The 24,368-nt window shown below is 45.4% G+C and overlaps 1 protein-coding gene across 1 annotated transcript in view; it reads right to left on the bottom strand.

Moving 5' to 3' along the window:
- Positions 1-4,709: 4,709 nt before the first annotated feature.
- ARMH4 (armadillo like helical domain containing 4) overlaps positions 4,710-24,368 on the bottom strand; it is a 47,743-nt gene continuing 28,084 nt past the window's right edge. The window contains exons 6-9 of the mRNA XM_042813624.1: positions 8,416-8,447; positions 7,056-7,160; positions 4,986-5,120; positions 4,710-4,778 (exon numbers count right to left, since the gene is read on the bottom strand). Coding sequence (XP_042669558.1) covers positions 4,710-4,778; positions 4,986-5,120; positions 7,056-7,160; positions 8,416-8,447 — 341 coding nt within the window. The remainder of the gene's footprint in view (positions 4,779-4,985; positions 5,121-7,055; positions 7,161-8,415; positions 8,448-24,368) is intronic.

Below are 24,368 nucleotides of genomic sequence, written 5' to 3'. Positions count from 1 at the left end.
ACAAATCCATGGAGGTCCATGAGATGGTGTTCACATGCAGTCAGCCCCGTTTCCAGGAGTCATTTGCAGTACCTGCATCTGAGACTCCAGGCTCACCTGTGATGTATCACCGAGGTCTGGAAAGGTTTGTGCACAGGCCTTGCCTCACGAGTCACACCAGATGGTAAAAAATATCCTGGTGTGGACAAAGAAGCTTCTGGCTGTAAGCTCAACATCATAAGCATGTCAGTGTTGGACCCCCTTACAGCTCCTCAAAGTCTAGCCAGAAGAATCTGGGTGTTATTCAGTATAGCCCAAAGCCAACACCTACCTCCACGTAAATCCGACCCGATCCCAGGCTGAAACTCCTCAGTGCGTTCCACTTCAAGCCCAGCTCTCATCCTTGCACCAAACATAAAAGAAATGCAACATTTGAATCTCCAAGCAATCACTTGGCAGCTTTACCTGAGACAGAGCACGCAATGAACCACAGGTCAGGGAAACAAGATGTTTAAAGTCAGCTATGATGGCCAGCTTTTTATTTCCAATGTTTTACTTTAACAAAGTGCTACATTCCATAGTTACAGTATGAGGAGTTGGTCTTGTCCAAAATTGAAAACCACAAGAAAGCACAAGGACTGTTAATATCCCTCTACGGATGCAGTGCAGTCCAAAGGAACCTCATCTAAGGTGAACCCCTGGCATTAGAGACACCATAAAAAATCAGCAGCTGTGGAGTGCAGGAACATTTTGTCAGGACAAGGGCTGAGCGTCGGGCAGGCTGCTTCCTCCCATTGGAGATGGGGCTGTGAATGCCGGAAGGGTTGCGTGTTGCCTACAACAAATTCTGGCTTGTGCTATCAAGAAATCCCAAACTGGGCATCCACGGGAAAACAGAGGTGAGCTACAAGTTTTGTGCCAAGTCAGGAGAGGATTATTGCTGCAGCAAAGTCGTCCTTGCAGCTGTGCTGTCGCATGAGGCTCACACCGCGTAGCAGTGGCACGACCCATCTCTACATCCAGATCACCCAGCACTGACTGTGCAGGGCCAGGGGGCATCTCTGCTGCTTCTCTCCTCTTTTATTTCTCAAATGAATCTGTTTGGCTTTTTATTTTAGAAATGCAGGGACACCAATCAAACAGCAGAACTTTAAGAGATCAGAGGCTTCAGTTCCCATTGGAAACCCTTTTCCCACCCGTAATCTGATAAATTCCAGCAAATTAATCTAACTCCAAGAGTTGCACAGAAAATATTTGTAAGAGCCCAGTTCAAAGTCTACTGGTTTGGGATGAGAGGAGAAGGAGCTGAACACTGCTTGTGCTTTAAGGACCTGCAGGAATCCCACTGACATCAGAGGCTCTGCAGAAAACCCTGTCTGTGCTCCAAGAGCTTCTGGAAGTCTCACTGGGACATAAGGCTGCTTGTGGCCTCCCCTCTGGCCTCCACTCCAAGTAGGAATAAACTGGAAGATGTGGGGAGTATCCAGGCTCTTGGGTAGGTGCTTCACCAAAAATAACTATTAAAGACCTCTATTTCAAAGGGACATTGGCTGGGATCTCTGCACTGCTGAGCCACTCATTAAGTCGGCCCACAGTAAGCTTCCACTGACCAGCAGCTCCCAATCAAGGCATCATGTCTGTGGGGAGCAAACTCAGGAGCAAAGCATGGTAGAGTGGGGGTCAGAGCTAGAGCCAGGACTGGAGTGAAGCTGAAGCACAAGCAAAAGCTTTGGGCAGCCCTTCTATCCACAGATCTGGATAAAGCACAGACTCCAGAGCCAACACCGAGCTCTGCATTTGAATGGACATCCCATATGGCCACAGCTTGCCCAGTTTGTCCCATCATACCTGTAGAACAAGCAGTCAGATACCTGCAACAATGTCATCCCTACCTGTGGCACAGCTGATGTCCAGCATCACAGCCACCCACTGTGTGTCCTCACTGGGAGATGCGTGGCTCTCACAGACTACAGGTCACCCACACTATGCCCTCAGATGCCAGCTTTGTCTAACAGACCATGCTGCCTTTAATTTAAATTCACTATGTCAAGGACTGAGAAGAAGAGAGACACTCAAACTGATTGCCACTGTAGAAAATGCTTCCCAAATTGAGGATTAATTAGCACAATGAAAGGCCCCATTGCCTCCCCATCAGCCTTTTCAATCTATCAAACTGACAACCCACCCAAAAAGCCCTGCCAGGGCTGCAGTATCTGCACTCACATCAGCAGCCCTGCCAGCCATCCTCCTCCTCCCCACTGCCTAGGAGCTCATTGGTTATCAATGTGATGTCTGCAGTTATCACAAACTGCACAGGCACATCACTGTTAACAAGGAAGTTGAAAAGAGGCTGCCCTTCACAGGCTGCTGTTGCACAAAGCCCTGCTGATCCCCAGCTGTTTGGATCTTGCCGGTATCCCTGCTCTATGCAGCAGTGTCACTGGCAACTGCTCCTCCAGGCTACTTGGCCCTCCAGACTACTTGGACAATCAGCTATGCTAGCAGGCTTTTAACATCTCCCAAGCACCTGTAGGCTCCAAGAGAGATGGGAATGAGAAGGAGACAAGGAGAGATCAGTCCAGAAGGGAAGTTCTTAGCTTGGACTGACCACTTGTGATGAAAAAAAAAGACTTCAGTTTTGGGTAGGGACTTAACAACGGGCTCCCAGGCAGTGGCTGCTTAGAGATCTGGGGTTGCTTTTAGCAAAGCAACATCTGCCTGTTGAAAGCTGAAGGAATGAAACGGGAGAGACACAAACACTGTGGAATCCTGGCTGGGAGAGCCCGTCCTAGAGGGAGAGAAGAATGGACACTGCCTGGCGCGCTGATGGCTCTTCCCCCAGCCTGCTTCCCACCACCCAGTGGGATGAGCACGAGGGCCATGCACAGCTCCAGGACTGGAAGACTAGCATTGGCAGCAGCATTTTGAATACAGGTAGTCCTGACTGTCCTTCTCCAGGTGACTCACTGGATGGGAGGGAAAGGCTGGCAGAAAAGTACCTGGGCTCTGAAGAGCATTGCTTCCTTGGAACTGGACATCCATCTGATGACTTTTTTGTTCAGAGGACCCTCTGAAAAGAGAACTGAGCTTTAGACTCTTCTGATGTGCTCTTCCGAATGTTGTTTCTACCACACAAACCCATTCATAGGCCCACCAGACATATGCTTACCATCAACTACATCCTTGGCAACCTGACAGCCTTTTCACCTTCACTGAGGATGAAATCCTATGTGGGTGTCACCTCATTCACTCCTCCCTCACACCTCCTCAAAGACTCAGTGGGACTCATCTCCGTCTGATCTCATTTCTCTAACCAAGTCTCCTTTGGTGACAGATGCTGTTCTCTGTATGAAGGATGACTCCTCATAGAACAGTGATTTCCACCGTGGAAACATGAATATTTTGCATAAACGTAAGATTAAAGAGTCATTGCACAACTGGCAAGAGAGATAAGTAATGCAGCCCTTTTGTTATTTGCTATTTTGACCGTGCAAAGCACCATTAGCTTCCCCTTCTTGGTTCAATGATGTCAGACACTGGCTGTTTCCCTCTGCAACTTGCTGCCAGCAGCACAGACACAGCCACAGCCGTCTGTCCTACAGCTACACATCTTCCCCATGACCAAGAGTTCCCAACTCAACCAGCTCACCTTCCATGGACATGCCTCCAACTGGGGCTACTGCTGCTTTCCAGCAGCCAGAACCTCGTGACACCCTGACAGTTCAACCTTTGGTGCCTTCCTTGTGTCTGGTGGCATGGAGACAAGACCCAACAGATATCCCAAAAGTTCTGCCGTTCATGGAGCTTTCAGGGGGCTGAAAATGCAACTTGCAGCTGGGGAAGGAGATGAGCTCCACTGCCATCTCAATGTGAACGCAACCAGGAGAAGCAGCCTCTAGTGCCTAGAAACAGGCGGCAGAAGCTGAGGAAACCTCTGACCTGGCTTTCCTTTTATCTACCTGCACACTGAACAAAAGCTAAGGGATCCATGCAAGACTACCCATCAGTACGTGAGCGCTGGTATTTATTGTGCTGTAACAGACAGTGCTGGTAGAAAATGGACTAAAATTTTTGTCATGAATCAAAAGTTGAGGCCATTCCCACGTGTTTCCAAGAAGCGAGGAGCAGAGCTAAAGGCAGAGGTTGTAAAAGAAGGGAACTGGGGAAAAGAGCGTAGAAATGTGCTTCAAACTGTATCAACAACACTATACTCGGGCACTTCTCAGATGATGAGGGATACAGTTCAAGTGGGTAATTCATTAATTAAGCAGAGCAGCTAATCTCAGCACTAATGAACTCTAGTTCAGGTAATGTTAACACTTAAAATTAACAAATTGGACAGAAGTCATTCACAGTAAAGATTTCCATTCCTGGGTTAGGTGAGAGCTATTGTTATGATTAGATTACTGCCAGCCAGGTCTGAAATAGTACACCAGGATAATAGGAAAACAATCATCCGTACAGATCAGCTCCAGCTGCAACAAGATGTGCTGTGGATCTGAATGAGGCGCCGGGTGCAAATGTGAAATCTCACTACTGTATCAAAACAAACATCACTGCGCAGTACACGTAGAGCATAGCATGCTGGTTCGACGGGGTGGTACCAACCACTGCTCAGTGTTTGGGGTGGCTGAGAGCAGCGATGCAGCAGAAAGTCCTTCCTTCTCTTCTTTTCCTCCCCTCACTCCTTTTACAAGTCACTGGATATCACAAGGACACTGCAGTTCAATTCAGAATTCGTCTTCAGAGCTGTCGGCTAGGAGCATTACTCGGTCTTGCATGCTGTTAAATTCCCTCTGCTGGGGGTAAAAAAGAAATGTTAAAGATCTCCACCCACAAAAGTAAAAGGAGCAGCATCTGGATCCCTCCCCCAGCACTCCACCTGAGAGCTCCAGTGTACACTGCTCCATAGAAACCACCCTCCATCACCAGATTACAACCAAGATAATGAACTGGAAAGCGGTGGGGACAGATCAGGGTTTTCCCTTTCTTGGCAGTTGCTCTACCTTTCTTTTATGCCTCTTGGAGCCGTTCCTCCTCCGGCGATTCATAATCTTAATGCTGTAGAGTGCTCCGAGGATAAAGAGGGCTCCAGCTATCCCGACTCCTACAGGAACCAGCATCCCTGACATGTATCCTGCCTGTGGAAGAGAGACAAACTGAGCAGCACTCACAACAGCATCCCTTCAGAATCCTTTTCCTCTTACTTTTCTCTATATTTGAAACCTTATCATCACCTGCATGGGATGAGGTTTCCAGGAAGGGACACAACGTCTGGGTCTGTGAAAGAGCTGAAATGCCAAACCAGCTGTGTTCACACACCATGGGGTGGAGATGAGGGTAGCCCCGGCCAGCCCACCTGGAAACCCCTTGTCTTCCATGAATAATATAGAAAAGTTTGAAATCCTTTGGAAAATATTTCCAAGTGCTTATTATTTTACTGTTGAAGTGAAAATTAAGATTTAAGCTGCCAAATTGCTACAGCATCCTCACTTAGCTCAGGCTGGGGTCTCAGTGGAGGAGGACAGGCAGGCACAGCTCACATCCTGTCAGTGCTGCTGCCTTCATTCTCTGCAGCTTTACCTTTCCCCTTCTACAAACCGGAATAGATTTTACATCCGCTGAGGGACAGATGCACAATTCATGTGCTTATCTGAAGAATGGAATCAACTGCTTTCATCTGGGACAGAAACAATGCTAACGAGAGCTGTTTGGCTCTCACAGACCCCTCCAGATCCTGCTGGGCTCTTTAAATAGGAACACCTTCATGCCTGGATCATTGGGCTCATGGCTGCATCCTGCAGTGCCTCCCAGCAAAGTCAGCCCTGCTCGGCACTGCACTTTGCAGGGAGTTCTGTGTGGCACCCAAGAAAGGAAGTGAGTGACAACATGGCAAAAAGCCTACACCTCCACCAGGCAATTAAGGCACTTTAATCGGGTGACCTAATTAGTGCAGCGTAGGTAGTTCTATTTCTGGGAACAGTGCTGCTGGCACAAGAGGCAAGGGAAGGTTGGAAATGCCTTTTTTGCTGCTGTCCAGCTGAGTTTCTGCATCAGAAATCATTGGTTTTAATATGATGAACTCTCCAGTCTGTCCATGAGCATTTCCAGCCTGCTCAACCCATGCCCTTTTACAGCCTTCCTCAACAACCACACCAATGATTTGTACCCCAGATGCCTGCATTGTGAACCAGCTCCAGGATCTGTCCTCCCAGCCCTCCTGCATCATGTGGCCCAACCTGAGAGGGCTTTGGCATTTGTTTGATATAAAACCTACTCTACAGGCAGCTCCAAAGCCACTTTCTCATCCACTGCCCACAGGGAAGATGAGATTTCTTTATGGACCCCAGTTCCTCATGTTGACCTTCCTGGCAGAGAGGACAGGGAAGGATCAGGTTGGATACCAGGGAAAGGCTCTGCCCCAAAGGGCATGGCCCCAAGCTGATGAAGGTCAAGGAGCATCTGGACAATGCTCTCAGACACAGGGTCTGGTTTTTGAGTGGTGCTGTGTGAAGCCAGGAGTTGGACTCGATGCTCCTTATGGGTTCCTTCCAACTCAGGATGTCCTATGGCTCTTTGATAGGGCTCTGCCAACAGCACATGGAAAGGGCGGGTATTAAGACTGGTGCTGACAACAAGAGAAAGGAGGAAACAGGGTGTGCAAGACGTGATTTGTGCATGTTTTGGTTCATCACCACTTGGTTGGTGGTGAGGAGTGGGTTTTGCTGGGCTTTTCTGGGGGAAAAAATGAGCAAGATGAAAGATCTGCCTTCCCCAGTGCCATACCCTGCAGGAAGGAGATTTCTCTCTTTTCAGTGCACACCAGCAGATTGGTTATATCAATGCTGCAAAGGGTCAGACCCCAGACAGCAACTGTGCTAGAAACAGAAACATGCATCCCCTTCGTGGGGACATAAACGGGTAGCCAACAAGAAACAAAGTGAAATACACAGAAGGCACATGATGCCCCCTGGCTCGTGTGGTGCAGCTGGGTAGCTCTGGTGTGAGCAGGTGACACATGTGCATGCTGTAATCCCTCCAGGCACCCAACCAGCTTCAGTGTCTGCTTTTTTTACCTTTGCTGGGAAAACCATTCTCTGTCCTTGCAACGCTCGTTCTGGCTGAATCCCACGCCAGGATGCTCTGCTATGAGCAAAGTTGACACTAGATATGTCTCCTTCCTATTGTGGGTAGAAAATCAACTCAACGAGGGCTGGGCACAAATTCTCCTCAACCCCTTCACTCCTCAGTCCTTGAAAACTGACACCCAGATCCATTCTTTCTTTTCAGATTTGGTGCTGCTGAAATTCAGTGGGGATCATGTGGGAGGACTTTGTTCACTGGGTGACAGTCTGCTCAAACTCATCTCTGTTGGAAGACAAACTTTTAACAGAGGCAGACAGTGATAGGAAAAGGGGGAATGGCTTTAAACTAAAAAGGGGGAAATTTGGATTAGATGTTAGGAAGAAATTCTTTACTCAGAGGGCAGTGAGTCACTGGAATACGTTGCCCAAAGAGATTGTGGGTGCCCCATCCCTGGAGGTGCCCAGGGCCCATGGCCCTGGATGGGGCCCTGGGCAGCCTGAGCTGCTTGGAGCACCCAGCCCATGGAAGGGGGTGGAACTGGATGGGCTTTAAAGTAATTTCCAATCCAACCATTCAATGATTCTATGTGTTTTCAGGGGCCAGAGCTCTTCATTCTTTGTCTTTTTATCCGTATTGTCTCTGATCCTATTGAAGAGTTTCTAAGCCCCACTGAGCCACAACATATTACTGCCTTGAAACACTCCTGTCACTTCATTTCTAGCTTCATTGCTTTACCACTGTCAACAAAGCATTTGGAAGGTTTCACAATCATTTCAAAATGTTAATATTTGCCCTAGGATAGCAGAGCCTGAAGATTTATCAGTCTGTGGCTGGTACAACTCATCATTGCACATACAACCACTTTACAATATCAGGGAGAAAAGATCAGGGTCTGGTATCTTTTCAGTTGCCCTATGTTCATTCCTTCTACCTCCAGGATCTGGCAGCTCTTCCTGTATATGAGGCAGGAGAGGTCTGGCCCTGAGCTGATGCTAAAGCACACAGCCAGAGCCAAGCTTTGGGCTGAGAGAAAAGGGGTGGGGGAAACTTGAGGGCAATAAAAAAGTACCTTTGGGAGCTAGAAGAGAAGGCGACCATCTGGTGCGGAGAAGTCCATCCAACACCTCTGTCTTTCATTTTGCTCTTAGCTACCTGTCAGTGATATGCTGTGGATTTACACCAATCTACACAACAGCAGCAGCTGGTTCATTGTCTCCCAGTGGAAATGTTAAGCCCCTTCTCAATTGTCTTTGTAGACAGAACAAACTGCACTGGCAAAAGCTTATTTACTCCTGCAAGTAAAAACATTTCTGCTTTTAAAGTCATTGAGAGAAACACTGAGCCTCCTACCTTATCTTTTAGCTTCTCCATCCAGCTTCTCACTGAAAAATAAGACAAAAAGAAGTTAGAATCCTCTTATATTCATTAGTAACCGATAATAATCATAGTATTGAAATAGATACTAATTAACTTGACAAGCTGATAACACTTTTTATTAGATTTCCACTCTTTTCTTTCATGAAGAAGAGAAAACGCAGCAAATCAGCAAGAGAAATTCTTCTTGAATGAGAACTTCTCATCCATACACTGGGATGTTGGACAAGGAGATAACCCTGCAGTGTGGCTGTCTCCTTCACTGGCCTCCCTACAGATGCTCTATCCTCTGTTAGGCATAAGTGTGTACTGACACCTAAGAAGGCATTCCTTGTTTTCTATTGTCCTGATTTTCTGGAAGCAGCCACTGTTTGCTCTGGGTTGCCACCATGTACCATCTACTGACAGGGAGAGCGCTGGAGGAGCTGAAATACCAAACCAAGGAAGTTTGTACTGCCATCACAGACACTTTCATTTCCTAACAGTCCACACATGGCCCACTAAACGGGATATCCAAGAATGTGAGGTCTTTAGTGGCATGTACCTGGGGAGGAAATCTGAAACAGGTATCAAAGAACTGCTTGGCATTGAGTGCACAACTCAGTGACTCCATCGGCAGTTCTACATTTGTCTGCTCTGTATGGAGGACAAAATGCTGAGCACTTTATCATATCGTACCATATAATAACATATCATATCATAGAATGGCCTGGGTTGCAATGCTCATCCAGTTCCAACCTCCTGCTATGTGCAGGGTCACCAACCAGCAGCCCAGGCTGCCCAGAGCCACATCCAGCCTGGCCTTGAATGCCTGCAGGGATGGGGCATCCACAGCCTCCTTGGGCAACCTGTTCCAGTGCCTCGCCGCCCTCTGGGTGAAAAACCTCCTCCTAATATCCAACCTAAACCTCCCCTGTCTCAGTTTAAGATCATTTCCCCTTGTCCTATCACTATCCACCCTCACAACAGCTGTTCCCTTCCTATTGTTGCTTCAATGAATTCCTACTCACAGGCGATAGTCAAGAAATGAGTTAGAGGTATCAGAGTTCAGCAACTGTGCTTTAAGCCCTGAGCAAGGATCTCTTACTCCAAGGGACACACGTGGAACCTCTGCTGTGCCCATATCTTTCCGTGGGTTATTTCCCTCAAAGTATGTTAGATCCCAAATGGAATGCAATGTTTATGGAGGGAGACTCTACTTCCAAGCCTGCCTTTTACAGGAGCACCCTTCAAAGCTTTTGTTAGCAATGTTAGGGGTTGCATGTTGGTGTACACATGCGTCATTAGATAACCCTTAGGTCTCACATACATACCAAGAAGCACAGTGGTTAGGAGGTAATAAGAAAAACCACAAATACTGCAAAGCAAAGGAAACCATCCCAAAACTCTTACCAAAGAGCCTTCAGCTGACTCTCATTTTTCATGATACGGTTGTGTCATATACCAGGAGGACCAGTGACTGTGAGTCAGGGACACACAAAAATAGTTTCAAAATCACAGCACGTGCTTGGAAGATCTTGACTGATGTACTCAGTGCACACACACAGGCAGCTATGTGTGTCCCTGCAGTACATACACAGACACAGCTAAAGCTGCCACGATGCTCAGCCGGCCACAGCTCTAGCTAAGCACAAAGCCTATTTTTATATGGCTTCCACAGTAATTACATTGCATCGGTGATCTTGTCAATAGTCGACCCACTTTCTTGCAACTGAACATCAGTGCCTCTAAAGCAGCAATTAACTCGGCAGTATTTCTGACAGTTTGCATGTAGGGGCTGCTACTTCCACTGGAGAGATCATCTAATAATACTCTACTTTCAACAAATACAAATTCTGGCTTCGTTCCCCTCTGCTCCACAAAACATCAGCACATCCGACGGGACCCACAGATGCTACGGTACAGATTCACATTTGCTATTTATACAATTGCCTATTATTAAAACCAACCTTGTTTTCAGCAAGGTAGAGCACATGTCAGACAGCTTTGGGAATCATCCTGAGAACTACAGCATGTGGCATGTGCCAGGCTGGACACCTCTGTGAGATGCTCTCATGTGGCCACAGGCTGCTGGTTGGCTCCTGTGATGAGTCGGTGTGCACCAAATTGCTGAATGTAACAAACACTTTTGATGCTACTCATGCATGGAACTATTTTAACATCTCTGAGGAAATGACAAGCCACTGTGTCACTGAAACCAAGCACTTTGTTTTCCAGTTATTTACATATATGTGGATGCTAAGTGTGGGGAGGAAACAGGGCCTTTTATCAAGTCAGGATTTATATCTATGCTTAATGGCTATCATCAATTGATTCTGGACTGCAGCCTCTCCTTAGGCATAATTATACATCACGAGTATTCTGAACTTGGACTTGGAAGAGGAACACTATGGATTGCAATTTCCCAGATAAACAAAAAGCTTTCCAAGAACACCAGGTGATTTGCCAATGAGGCCAAGCAAATAATCGCTAACAAATACTCTATTCCGTGTATTTTTCATCCTCTTCTTTTTTTGCCTTCCCTGATCGTTGAGTGTCCTGAACAAATGGCTTCAGCCTGTGGGTGCAACATCAATCCTACAGGTCTGCAGTGCCAGCTCCTCTCCTATGACTTTTTGAGGATAGTGACCAGCACCAACTCTGCCTTTGCTTAATGCTGAACCCTGGGCTCCGCAGGGAGCTGAGTCAGACCACTGTGGAGCACTTCTGAAAATTGCATGCATAATCTGATATTTCCTCAATGATTTATATAACATCTGCATCTCCTCAAATTGATTTTAAATAACATCTAGCTTAAGATGACTGGCACAGGCCAGCCTGAGCTGCACAGGGGATGACAGGCCTATGCCAAACACAGAGCACAGCTGGAATTGGAATCTGAACAGCTGGGATGAGTTCAGTTACAGATGTATCATGCTATTTTTAGTCCTTTTTGCCCCTCAAAAGTGTGCAGGCAGCCATTAAGCAGCCACAGTGTCAACACTAAAGGTGTCGTGCTCATTGGACGAGGTAGGCTGTGGTGCTGGCACAGCCTTTTTTTATGTCTCTGTTCATTGCAGGTGAGTTGAACTCGATGACCTTTGGAGTTCCCTTCCAACTCAAACAGATCTATGATTCCTTAGAAGACCCCAGCCCAAAGGCAGAATCAGGAAGACCCATAACCAAACCCTTCCTGTGAGTCTGGATTTGGCCAGAGGCAGGCTGAAGGCTCAGAAGACAGGCAAGAGGTGATTTTATGTAGCTCAGATGGTCAAAAACACCTTTCATCATGGACACCATAACACTAGGAATCCACATTAGCCCCTGTGAGAGATGGTTCTGCTTTCTGCATCAGAGACCCTAAAATCTGGGGCTGCAGCTCCTTATGTCTCACGTGCCCCTCCAGAGTCTTCTCCCACTGATTTCATCTGTGATTTCAGAGGACAAAACAGGCAGCTGGAGACTACAGATTATTCTCTGAGATATTTTTGAGTCCCTCAGCTTTCCACCGTGTCCCACAGCATTGCAACCCTTCTAAGACTGGATTCAGCCAACAAACACAAAGCTGCTCATTTGTTGTTTGTTTGTTTGTTTGTTTTCCCAGGGCTCCTCTTGAAAGAGGGAGTGATTGGGTATAACTTACAACAGAGAACTAAAAAGAAATAGGCTAGGAAGCTGCCAGTCCCCTCCCTTCCCACAATATTTGCAGGTGGCCTTTGCCCACAGTCTCACTTTTTCTATTCAGAGGTCTGCTCATCTTCAACTACACTCTTTCTCACTGGCCAGGCCTCTGGAATCCCCTTTTGCTCTCATTTCAAACCTGCTGCAAAGCACCAGTCTCAGGGTTTACCCCTGATCTAATGCACTGTTCAACGTCTCTCCAGAAGCTTCTTCCTGCTTCCCCACCAGTGTCCTCAGAAATCAGGAGCACAAGTCCGCTGGGCTGCATGCTTTGTCCACTAGGAATAATCCTCACTGCCTAATTATCCACTCCAATACCATGATAAAGTTGCTTAACAATTCTGTTCACTTCTCATTTGTTCTCTCCCTTCCCGAGATAAGAAAATGCAACGACATCCTACTGGTGAAGATTGCAATCAATAATTCATGCCCTCACCCCATCGGTTTCAGTTCTTCCTTCTTGTCTTGAATGCCCTGCTATGTTATCTTGTCGCTTCAGTTTCCAATTTATCAGCTTGTTTTAATCTTATTTCCCTTTTTATCACCTAAAGCAATCCTATTTTTCCACGACAAAACAGCACATTCTCCCTCTGACCTGCACACCTCGGTGTATTTTCACACCCAGCCATCACATCTTCAACCCAGAATGTGTTGATAGTGATCTATACAGCAAGCATCTTTCCTCTTAACAGTTCTCCATCACAAACACAGCAACTAGTTTTGAAAGCGTGGCACCCAAGTTTCCATATACACTCCAAAGGGCAGAGGCAAGGCCTGAAGGACGGCGTCTTATGCTCCTCCTGCTCAGTCTCCTTGCTATGCCCCAGTGCAAGCAATTTGCTGTAGGCAGCTCCCCTCCTCCCCATTTACACGCACAAAGGCAAGCACAAACCCCGAGCTGCACACCTCACTCCTTCACAGGCCTTAAAACCTTAAAAATAAAGAGTAGATCGATTGCTTTAAATCAGTCTGGAGACATCAGGCAATCCATTCTGTATGTCACAGATTTCATCTCTTTCTCTTGCAGGTAAAACTTTCTTTTAAATGAGAGTACGGAGAGCAATTTTGCAGAAATGCTCCGTGCTTCGTCTGCTCGGCTCTGACAACTTAATGGCACAAGGCTGCATCAGCTCCCCTTCCTTAGAAAATACAACTGCCAATTTACTTACAAGCACAAATAAATAATAGAGAAAATGGCATTCTGCTGGAAGGCAGCAAATTTTTAATTCCAGAAGAAAAACTATTTCTACTTGACAAGAATTTTGATGAATTTCTGCCACAGCCGCACAAAGAAAGGGAGAAACGGCCATGCTCACCCCAGCAAGCAGAATCATAGAATCAAAGAATCATAGAACAGCTTGGGTTGGAAGGGACCTCAAGGACCATGAAGCTCCAACCCCCTGCCACTTGTAGGGCCACCAACCATCATACCTAGGAAGCTGAGGTGCACTTCCTAACTCCTTCCTCTACCACAAAGATCCTTTCCACACTGCCATCTCCACGGCATGCAGTCAGCTTCCTCCTGATTTCTCCCTTTTTCAGCCATTTTCCACTTTGATCTCTGAGGCTGGCAACAGCTCTGCCTTTCAGCCTTCGCATTTCCCTGTAAACTCAGCTCCGCGGTGCCTCGAAATCATTTGTTGGCTTAGATGAACTGTTTGTTTTTCCCTCTGTGATCCCAGGCAGGCACAAGATGTTAAAACGCAGTGAAGGTAGAAAACCTCTCAGCATCCAAAGAGCACAAGGCATCAGCAGGATGCTGCTGTGAACAGGCTGTGACAATCATTGTATGATCACACATCTACGGGATCGCACAGCATACAAAACTACACGCGCTCTGGGAGGTGAGATGCAAATGTTGCTTATGAGAATAGCAATGCCTCTGCCAGTGCTCACACTGGGCCAAGTTCTCCACCACTCTGCACAGCTCCTGCAGTGAAACATAGACTTAACAGCAGCAAGAAGCCACTCTGCTTTAGCTGATCTCACCTGCCACACTTATGTAGTAGTAATTGGATAGCAATATGTAAATAAACTCCATGCAGAAGCTATTCAGGTTACTAAGCTGAAAAGTTCACAAGTAAAGAAATGTCTCCCAGTAAAAAAATTATTGCTGTATTTTTTTCCCCCTCTTCATTCACCATAGCAGCCAAACTCTAACTAAAGGCCCAGAAAGTCTGGCGCAAGTAGTGCTGAAGATTTCAGTCCCAGCATTTAAAATTTGGCAGGCAAAGTTGTAAACAACTGGAATTTAACAAGAAGCATCAGAGGTGTAATGATTGGCATGGCCATTATTCCAGGCAAGCCACACATGCACTGCAGAATCCCATGGCCATGCCTTATGGGGAAAGCATCACCATCCACTTGTAAGCATCTCTCAGCCTTAATGACAGGTTTTTAAAAATGCTTTATATGGTGTATAGAGATCCTTAGCTGTCCACTTCCTGATTTATAGCAACTGAGGATGTGACTTTAGAACATAAACTCTTTGTAGCACCATAGAATCATAGAACCATTAAGGTTGGAAAGGACCACTAAGACCATCCAGTCCAACCAACAACCCACCCCCACTGTGCCCGCTGACCGTGTCCCTCAGTGCCACATCTCCACAGTTCTTGAACACCCCCAGGTGGTTTAGTCTGGTTACAGCTGTCAGATTTAACCCCATAAGTTAGTACAAAACAAAACAAATCTCGAGCTACTTTTTAATGCCCATTTTTCAACAAGCCTATTTTCCTCTCCACAACCCAGCATCATTCTCAGTAATCTTGGAAAGACTGCTACCTTTCACCAAATTAAAACTGGATGCTGTGAGAGGAGGAACAAAAAAAGCCAGAGAGAGCCTTGCATATCTTTCCTCTACTCTACCAGCATCCCATTGCAGCTGCAAGACAACAGCAAAACAACAGGCACTGATTTGTGGCTCAATACCATCAAAACCTCCAGCTGAGGCCACATGTTCCTGCTGTATACAGCAAGGAGAGGCAGTGGTTTCAAACTAAAAGAGGAGAGACTGAGACTGGATATAAGGTTTTTTTACACTTAGGGTGGTGAAGCACTGGCACAGGTTGCCCAGAGAAGTGGTGGGTGCCTGTCCTTGGAGATACCCATGGTCAGGTTGGATGAGGCTCCGAGCTGTGGGTATCTCAGTTTGTAGGAGAGGAGATGACCTTTAAAGGTTCCTTCCAACTCAAACGATTCTATGATTTCTCTATGCTGCTTCTCAATCCACCCTTCACTTCACCTTTCTCTAAGTGCAAGCCACTAGACTTCCATGTCCCGTTAACACCTTCTTATCTATCTTAAAAGAGCAGCAGTTAAACTGCAAAATTTCTCTCTGTATCTCAGTTAAAGTCTAATAGTCATCAGGTTCTGAAAATGTTCTTGGCTTGGTTGTTTTTCCCATCTATATAGAGCGAATGTACTTTTCAGAATCATTTTTCCTGGGGACACCATATGAATGATCTGCCTGCAGCAAGCAATACCGAAATGGGGCATTTTCCATTTTTGTATTTAAGACAAATAATTTATTTTTCTTATTTCAAGATTTGGCCTTTATTTTGGCTGGAAAGATGCAGCATTCGTCAAGAAATGACACAAAGATCAATAAAGTGCTAAATGGCTGGAAATAAAAATGATGGAGTTGGCTTTCAAAGGAAAAAAGTAGATATTGAACTCTGTTTTCAGCAAACAATTATTCTAGTAATTAAACCACAAAGCCCTGAGCATCGATCAGACACCAGAAATAAAATCTGATTATCTCAAAGACTCATTTTCATGCAAATGCTAAGGAACAACAGCAGACTGAGCAGTGCACACTTAGTCTCCAAAGGAAAATGCATTTGCCCCCATCTGGTAACAAAAAAGAAGGCTGATCCCACATTCCTTTTGCATCAAGAACTGCACATCGATTCTCAGTACGATGCAATGCTTTTGTGTTGAAATACCAAATGGGGGCTTATGGCTCCTGACACTGGTTCGATAGCCTTGCAATTGACTTCTTGTACAACCACAGGAAAATAAATTAATCCTTGTTACTTCTTTTAGTATCCTTACCATGGGAATACTATGGGTATAAATGATAGATTATGTTTTGCTTCTCTGTTTCTGTTCAATTCTGCTGCAGGAGTAGGATAACAAACCAAACTCAGCCTTCTCCTCAGTGGTGAAACTTCAGTAGCTTCAGCAGAATTACAGCACTTCTACCAGAAAACGTGTCCAGATACTCTGCCACATCATATGCCTGTAGGATCCACTGATACCTTCAATAACACAAGAAGAACTGTGCATGCCACTAGAAGAAGCCCAGCTCCAGGGAGGAGGTGATAACACAACTGCTACTCATTAGTGTGAGCCTACCCAAACTTCATATTTGGTGCTAATGAGGAGTTCATTAAAAGACACGGCTTTATTTAACTTGCATAATGCCTTACCAACTGTCCACAAAGGTGGATATGAACCTGGCTGAAGACTTGGACTATATATTAAGCTCCAGCTGCTTAATACCCACTTCCACTTACAGTAAAACTCACAACTGTGAAGGCTGCAGTTCTGTTAAGTGAAGCTTTATTCAGCTGAGGAAGAAGAGAAGAAAAATTCAGTAGTTTCAATAGGGAGACAAACTCTCCCAACCACTATTGATGTTCACATCAGACCTATGGGGATGGCCTCTAAGAAGGCTGCAAAGAGAATAAGTGCAAAGCAGTGGAGAGAGAACATGCAAATTGAAGGATCTCAAAAGTACATTGATCTTACACTCCACAGAGATTTCCATAGTCAATTGGCTAAACTGGCTGTCCAGAGAAGTTGTGGATGCCCCACCCCTGGAGATGCCCAAGGCCATGGATGGGGACATGGGTAGCCTGAGCTGGTTGGGGGCACCCAGCCCTCAGCAGGGGGTTGGGGCTGGGGGAAATTAAGGTCCCTTTCAACAGAAAACATTCTATGACTCTGTGATTCTAGGCTAGCATTCTAGGATTCTACAAACTAGAAGTCAAACAACAGGATTTGATACATTATGAAGTGTTAATACAGCACTGACCACAGTGAAATATGGGGATCCAAGTCCCATCCTTGACGATGATAACATCTGCTTTATCACTGAGCAGCACAAAGCTTGGAAGCCTAGTGCTAACTGAAAAGCTGTCTCCAAGGCTCAAAGCCTGGTTCTGCTTTGCAGGTGATGAAGCCCAGCAGCCCAAGTTCAGGCTGGGCTCCAGGGCAAGTTATTTCATGTGTCCGTAGCTCAGATCCCCAAGTGCAGAACAGAGCAAATGAGAGCAGACTCTTTGTGAAGCATCCTGCACTGCAGAGGGAGCTGGCCACTAGTGCTGCAGAGCCTTCTCCAGAGCAGCACAATGAGGATAATTACTCAGCTCTTCTATTTCTAAAGAAGCCAATGCTTTGCATGCATTGGAAAATGATAATGTGTTTGCCAGAAATGCAGTAACTATATCTAAAACTCTTCATTAACATAGAAATGTCAAATAACAAATTAGAATCAAGTATCTACAATTAGGCTAAAAACCCACAACAATTTGTTGCTCTTTGCAAGAAGTCATTTTTCATACTGTTTATTGCAAATGAGGTCTCATTACGTAATGATATTCAGCTCTTCCACTACTTTGCAGCTTTATTAACTGCATTCACAACAGCTCTCTTATATAATATAAACAAGCAACATTATCTTCATCTATTGACTGGGAAGCCAGATGTGATGTATGCAGATTTGGATAATTACAGACAAAAGGAGGCAGGATGAGGCAGAGGCAGTGCAAAGCCAGTCAAAAAAAAGCAGGGACAAATCTCTTCAATGCAGACACAGGCTTTCCACCTGAGAAGCAGAATTTCCATTTCAACACCAAGAGGTTCAGAGCAGTGCTGAGTTCTATCAGCCTCACCCAAAACTCTATTTTAATGTCATAACACAATTATCCAGATGATGCTTCCCCTTTAGCTAGCAGCAAGGCTTCTACTGAAAGTTGGGCCTCGAGAGACAGTGAGTGCTTAAAGTCAGTGGATACTTCTCAGAAATAATGACTTATATACATGATGACAATCAAACCAAAATGGTTTCACTGTGCTGGCTTGGGATGAAGCCATGCTGACAGGAAAAAGCTCTCCTAGGAGGCAGAGAATGACAATCTGATGACGGGTTATCCAAATGAAGGAGCCACATCTTTATTTGGTAGACAAAGCTGAACAAGCCTGAAGAGGGGGAAATATCTCAAAACATCTTCACAATGAAAACTCTCTGAAAGGCACTGAAGCAATTTTGTTTTATGACTGGACTACCAATTTCAAGGGATGCACTTTGGCAGGGCTGTTTTTGTTTGGCGTTTTGAAATTCTATGAGGCCAAATTCAACACCTGAACAAGCAGGCCTGGCTCCATTAGGTTGATGATGGAAAGCCCTACCTCCACATCTTTCTGGCACTGTACTTTAACCTCGGTCCCTCCAAATTAAGGTTAATTGCAATTGCTTCAAGGGCTGCAGAGAAACAAAATCTCATCAGTACCCATCAGTAGTTACAGAGGCTCTGAAGACAAATGAACACCCCAAAATCTTGTTGACTTTTGCTCCCACACAACAGGCACTGTAAAATCATCACCTCCCAGCCTGCTCTGCTTGGTCCTACAAGTGAAAGGGTTCATTTATCCTCAGACTGACTCTTATCAGCATTTTCCATTTGTTTCACTAGATCAGCTAGCTACCTGCACACCAGCTCCTTGATCCTACCCATGCCTGAAGAAAAATCTCCCCACGAGAACAGAGATGCATTAAACAGGCTAGGATGTCCTTGTGCTGTTTTCACTAGCAGCGTTCTCAGCCTTCAGAATGCCTCAATACAAAATCAGTGAGCTGTCAGAGGATGTTTTGTGTGCTTTGCCTCTCTGCTCTGAAATGAATGGGTCTGTTGCTTCTTCAAGCAGATTTAGATAATCTCAAACAATTTTCTTACACTGAAAGTGCATTACTCTGATTGGAACTGGTCAAAGACCACTGTCTGATTAGGATAGTGATAAGATGCGGCTGTAAGGAGACATTTTGGAATATGAACCTCTCTGAATTAGCTCCTGATTTTGCTGCCATCATCTGTCCAAATAACAAAGAAACAATCTGATTTACAAGGATAAAGCTTCAGAGCCAAATTTGCCTCCAAAGTAGCAGCAAATGTTTATTATCTAAAGGCTGGTGGCTACCATACAGCTTCCAAAGCTCATGAAACAGAACTGAAAGTTTTCTGTTCACTTGACAAGTGTTGGACCAGGTCCTCCAGGAATGCATGCTCTGCAGAAACAGACATACAGAGAAGTTAATGACATGTCCCAAGGAGCAGACAAGCAGAGGACAATTTCTAAAATTATTTTTGATCAGGATTGATTGTACACTGGTTTTAAAGGACAGCAAATACACTGAAGAACTTAATTCACGTATACAGGCATTCCAACAACACCTCATTTCATCAAAGGATAAAATTACATAGAATCACACAGAATGGCCAGATCATGAATCTCCAACCCCCCTGCCACATACAGGACCACCAACCTCCCCATTTAATACTAGACCAAAATTATTTGAGTTCGAAGGGACCTTTAAGGGCCATCTGGTCCAACTCTCCTGCAATGAAGAGGGACACCCTATAGCTCAACCACATGCTCAAACCCCATTCAACCTGACCTTGCATGCCACCAGGGATTGGTCAACCTGTGCCAGTGCTGCACTACCACTATTGTAATATATATATATCTCCATTCTATCGCAGATGACACCAAGTTGGGAACAAGTACCAATCTGCCTAAGGATAGGAAAGTTCTACGAGGAACTGTGCAGGCTCTATTGCTGGGCTGAGGCCAGTGGAATGGAGTTCAACAGGACCAAGTGCCAGGTCCTGCACTTTGGCCACAACAACCACAGGCAACACTACAGGCTTGGGGCAGAGTGTTTGGAAGGCTGCACAAAGGAAAAGGGTCTGGGTGTGCTGCTCAACAGCTGGCTGAACATGAGCCAGCAACATACCCAGGTGGCCAAGAAGGCCAATGGCATCCTGGCTTGTGTAAGAAATAGCGCAGCCAGCAGAAGCAGGAAAGTGATCATCTCCCTGCACTCAGCTCCAGTGAGGCTGCACTTGGAGTACTTGCATTCAGTTTAGGGTCCTTCACTACAAGAAAGACATTGAGGCCCTGGAGTGTGTCCAGAGAAGGGCAATGAAGTCTGGAGCACAAATCTTATGAGGGGCAGCTGAAGGAACTGGGATTGTTTAATTTAGAGAAGAGGAGGATCAGGGGAAACCTTATCGTTCTCTACAATGACCTGAAAGGTTGTGCTGAAGTGGGAATTAGCTTCTTCTCCTGTCTAACTAGTGACAGGACAAGAGGTGATGGCCTCCAGTTGTGCCAGGGGAGGGTCAGGTTGGATATTAGGAAAGAAGTCATCTGTAAAAGAGTGGTCAGATGCTGAAATGGGCTGCCCAGGGAGGTGTTGGAGTCACCATCCCCGGAGGTGTTCAAGAACCGTGGTGATATGGTACTAAGGGACATGGTTTAGTGGGAAAATATTGGTGGTAGGTGGATGATTGGACTAGATGATCCTGGAAGTCTATTCCAACCTTGGTGATTCTATGATTCTATTTGTTTTTGATGACCACATCCCAGCTCACATTGACACACATATGCCAACAGACCAAAGCTCCAAATTCTCTCCATCTCCATGGCCCCATGCACTGGGCAGCTGCTTCACAACCATTAGTTGAGATGTGAAGAGGGCTGGGGATCTGAGTAATCTCCCAGGACCCATTATCAGCTGTGGGGCTCTCACTCCTACTGACATCCTCAGGTCCCTGTCAGGTGGTAGGATGTGTCAGGCCCACATGCGCCCCATCATACAGAGACTCACTTGTAGGGAGATCTTTGTGAGGGCTGCAGGATGCAGCATCACCCATGAGGGATGTGGATGCAACAAAGGTCAAAAAGATAAGATGCAGCAGCAGAAAAAGGCACAACAAAATATTTAAAGATCTTTGCCAGCATTTTATGTCTCTTGGCATGCAGATAAATCTCCACATTACATGTGGCTAAAAGTAATCAGCCTGGAGAAAGATGCAGGCATTTCATCAGACTTCTAGCAGGGGGCTCATTGCTTATCTTCCAACAGGTTTTGCTAAATCCTGCAAGGCAGTCAGTGAGCAAGCTCTAATCTCAAAGCCAGCACTAATAGCCTTCCCTGAGAAAGAAACTGTTATCCAACACCACGTTTGAAAAATACACAAAGCCAAAAAAGGTTGGGAACCAAAATTTTCTCTTGGCTGTTTTGGAAGCATCACAGCTTCTTGGCCAAGGAGCTCTGGGCTTCAAATAGTTCTATTTATTTTTACTTACAACAGCAAAGGTTCTGCACTGAAAATTTTCTGGGGAAAGGTTTTTGTTTTTTTTTTCCACAGCATAAGCAAAACCTCTTTAGGTTCACCTAAAACCTGCAATTCTTTGTAGGTACAGGAACAGTAAAGTCACGGAGCACTTCCAAAATGCAGTCCTAAACATGGAAGACAAATTATTGGCTTGTCTTGTAATGTTGTGAGCTGGTTGACAGATTCAGGCAATTGCTGCTCAAACCTGGTTAGAGGTTTGATGAATGGACCAGGTGACCTGTTGATTTAAACCTGTTTATCACAACATCCCAATTTATAGATTTGTCCACTGACTGAGAAATGCCATTTGTCCACATTTATTTGAACTCCCCTGAGCTAAGGATTCCTTTTTGAAATTATTTTCTACAAGACAACAAGCAGATCCATGAAGCCAAGATGAGCTTCTGGAGTCTTTACTGAGACAGGTGTGGGAACCCATATGCATTTTATGCATACAGAAAGTTTTACATCCCAGTATTTGCAAACAGTGAGAAGACACTGCAAAACAGAGCGGAGCAAGTCAGAAAACACCACTGCTTTCTGTGCTACTAGAACCAGCTCTTCTGCACTGAGGACTCAAGATATGATGCTGTCTCTGCTGCAAGGGATATGAGCTCAGCCCAGCAGCGACAAGAACTGTACAGCATACAAAATGAAGCATCAGCAATAGAAGAGGACAACATGAACTCACTGATATCTGTTCTCAGCTACACATCTTTGGGACCTGAGCTAAATTATCAAGCTCAGACCTCTAATTTCAGTATAAGTGCTTTATGTGGAGCTTTGTGTACCTGAAAGACAGTGTGCACTTGGAAGCTATCTGTGGTCAGTCACAATCAATATTTTTTGTCAGCAAAAATAAAACAGGGAGAAAGAGGAGGAATATATTATCAATTACTCTTATCACTGCAATACATGAAAGCCCACTTGAGATGACACACTCCCGTAACAATTGCTTTACAAACATGTAAAGAGAGACTGTATTTGCCCAAAAGAACCTGAACCAATACATCACCACAGAAGCTGTGACATCAGCCCACCGATGGATAACAAGACTCAGGAACAGAAGGAAGGGATTTGAGCAAGGTCACATAACAAAGCAGTGAAACTGGCAGCAATGAAGCAGAGGAGACCAGACTCTGCTTACAGCCAGTCTAGGTCAGACTGAAGGTCTGGCTTGATTAGTAACTCAGCATCTAACAGCATCTCTGGGAAAGCTTAGGGATGGGACAGTCATATAGCAATGTTCCCCTCCCTGCAAAGAAACTGATTTATTCTTTTGCTTACTCCTATCAGTTATCCTTTGGTTAGTCTTCCTCTTCCCTGGACGTTTTCCAGGTCTACTGCATCCTCTTCTAGATGCAGAGTGGCACAAAGTATTTAGGCTCAAAATGACAGCTGTCATTTTGCTCTCTTTTCCTCTGATCCCCCCAGCCCACCAGGCCCATGTTTCTACTGTAACATCTTCAATACGGTTCTCCTCTGTGCAGTTGTTGGTATCCTCAAGATGGGATGCAAGAGCAGATACTATAATGGATGCCTTGAAGCAGATTCAGAATACATGAAGAATTATGAGTTCCAGTGTTTTTAAACCCTCATATTCATCATCAGAGCCCACACATCAGTGACTACTCAGCGCTTAATAACTAATCACTGCTGCTGTCAATCAGCACTACTGAAGAGCTCTATCCCTGCAGCAGATGATTCAGACTTGGGGATGCCAGCTCTGGTTTGAGAGATGCTGTTGCAGTGGTCATACAGGTCCATATTCCCAGGGAGACGTCCCAGGAATAGAGACACGGAGCAGCTGGGGGAGAGTCTCCAGCAAGCACTGGGGTCTAACGCTCCACTCAACCCTCTACACAACACTCCCTGCAACCAAAAACCAGAAAAGGACTTCTTTAAAACACTTTTTACACATATAAGAAATACTAATGTCCAAGAGAAAGGTATTTTTCTCATAGGATTTCACCTGTCAGGTCAAATGGGTGGTGTGGGGAGAGGGAGGTGATCTAGACCCTGTGAGATCCTCCATGGGCGTTAGACTTGTCCTTGAGCCAAGGAGAGAGACCCAGGTGTGCAGCACTGCAAAATCGGTCTGTGCAAACACCTGAGCAGTCATACTGAAGAAAGGGAGATGTGGAGAAGCAGCTTAGGAAAGGAACAATAATGGAGAAACTTGGGAGAGCTCCTGGCCTCGCTTCACATCAATAAAGCCTCAAGTAAAATACATTAAAAGAAATGATAGGTTATTGGGAACAGCCTTGCTGAAACCTTTTATTAAATCCCAGGCTAGGATGAGGTTGTGATTAGGAGCTATTCAAACACACAAAAAAAAGAAAGCAAAAGCCTCTAATAATTCTCACTGTATCGACCCTTCTCAGAGATTAATGCTGATACCCAACATTTTTGCAAAACACCAATTGCTTGCGGTTTGAGATAATTATCTTATTGTCAGTCAAAATCCCAGCAATTTACTTATTTCCAATACTGGTCCCTAACTCACTCTCAGGCATGGCAGGATTTATTTGTTTATCAGGAGAGAGCATCCTTTCAGGAAGGAACTTAGATCTCATTTGATCCTCAAGTCACCTTAATTCGAACCAACACCAGCAGGGAGTAAGGGTTAGCATCAGTCATCTTGGCTTGCACTGCCTAAGCAGAGAGAGAACTTATCTACATTCTCATTAGAGAGGAATATTTTAAAACCATCTTCTCCACAAGTTACCATCGCTCTCCCTGGTAATGGCTGCAAGGAGCTCTTTTTCCTACAGTTTTCTCTCTCTCTCACTCTGTAGTGGGACCCAATACTTCAACCCAAAAGATCAGCCTCTGATGCAAATCCCCAGAACAAGAGAAGCA

The sequence above is a fragment of the Centrocercus urophasianus genome, unplaced genomic scaffold (genome assembly GCF_019232065.1).
Source record: "Centrocercus urophasianus isolate 14NV4802_14NV808 unplaced genomic scaffold, USGS_Curo_1.0 seq_14, whole genome shotgun sequence".
NCBI lineage: Eukaryota > Metazoa > Chordata > Aves > Galliformes > Phasianidae > Centrocercus > Centrocercus urophasianus.
The sequence above is the reverse complement of the archived record's forward strand: the minus strand, read 5'-3'. Positions and strand labels throughout refer to the sequence as shown.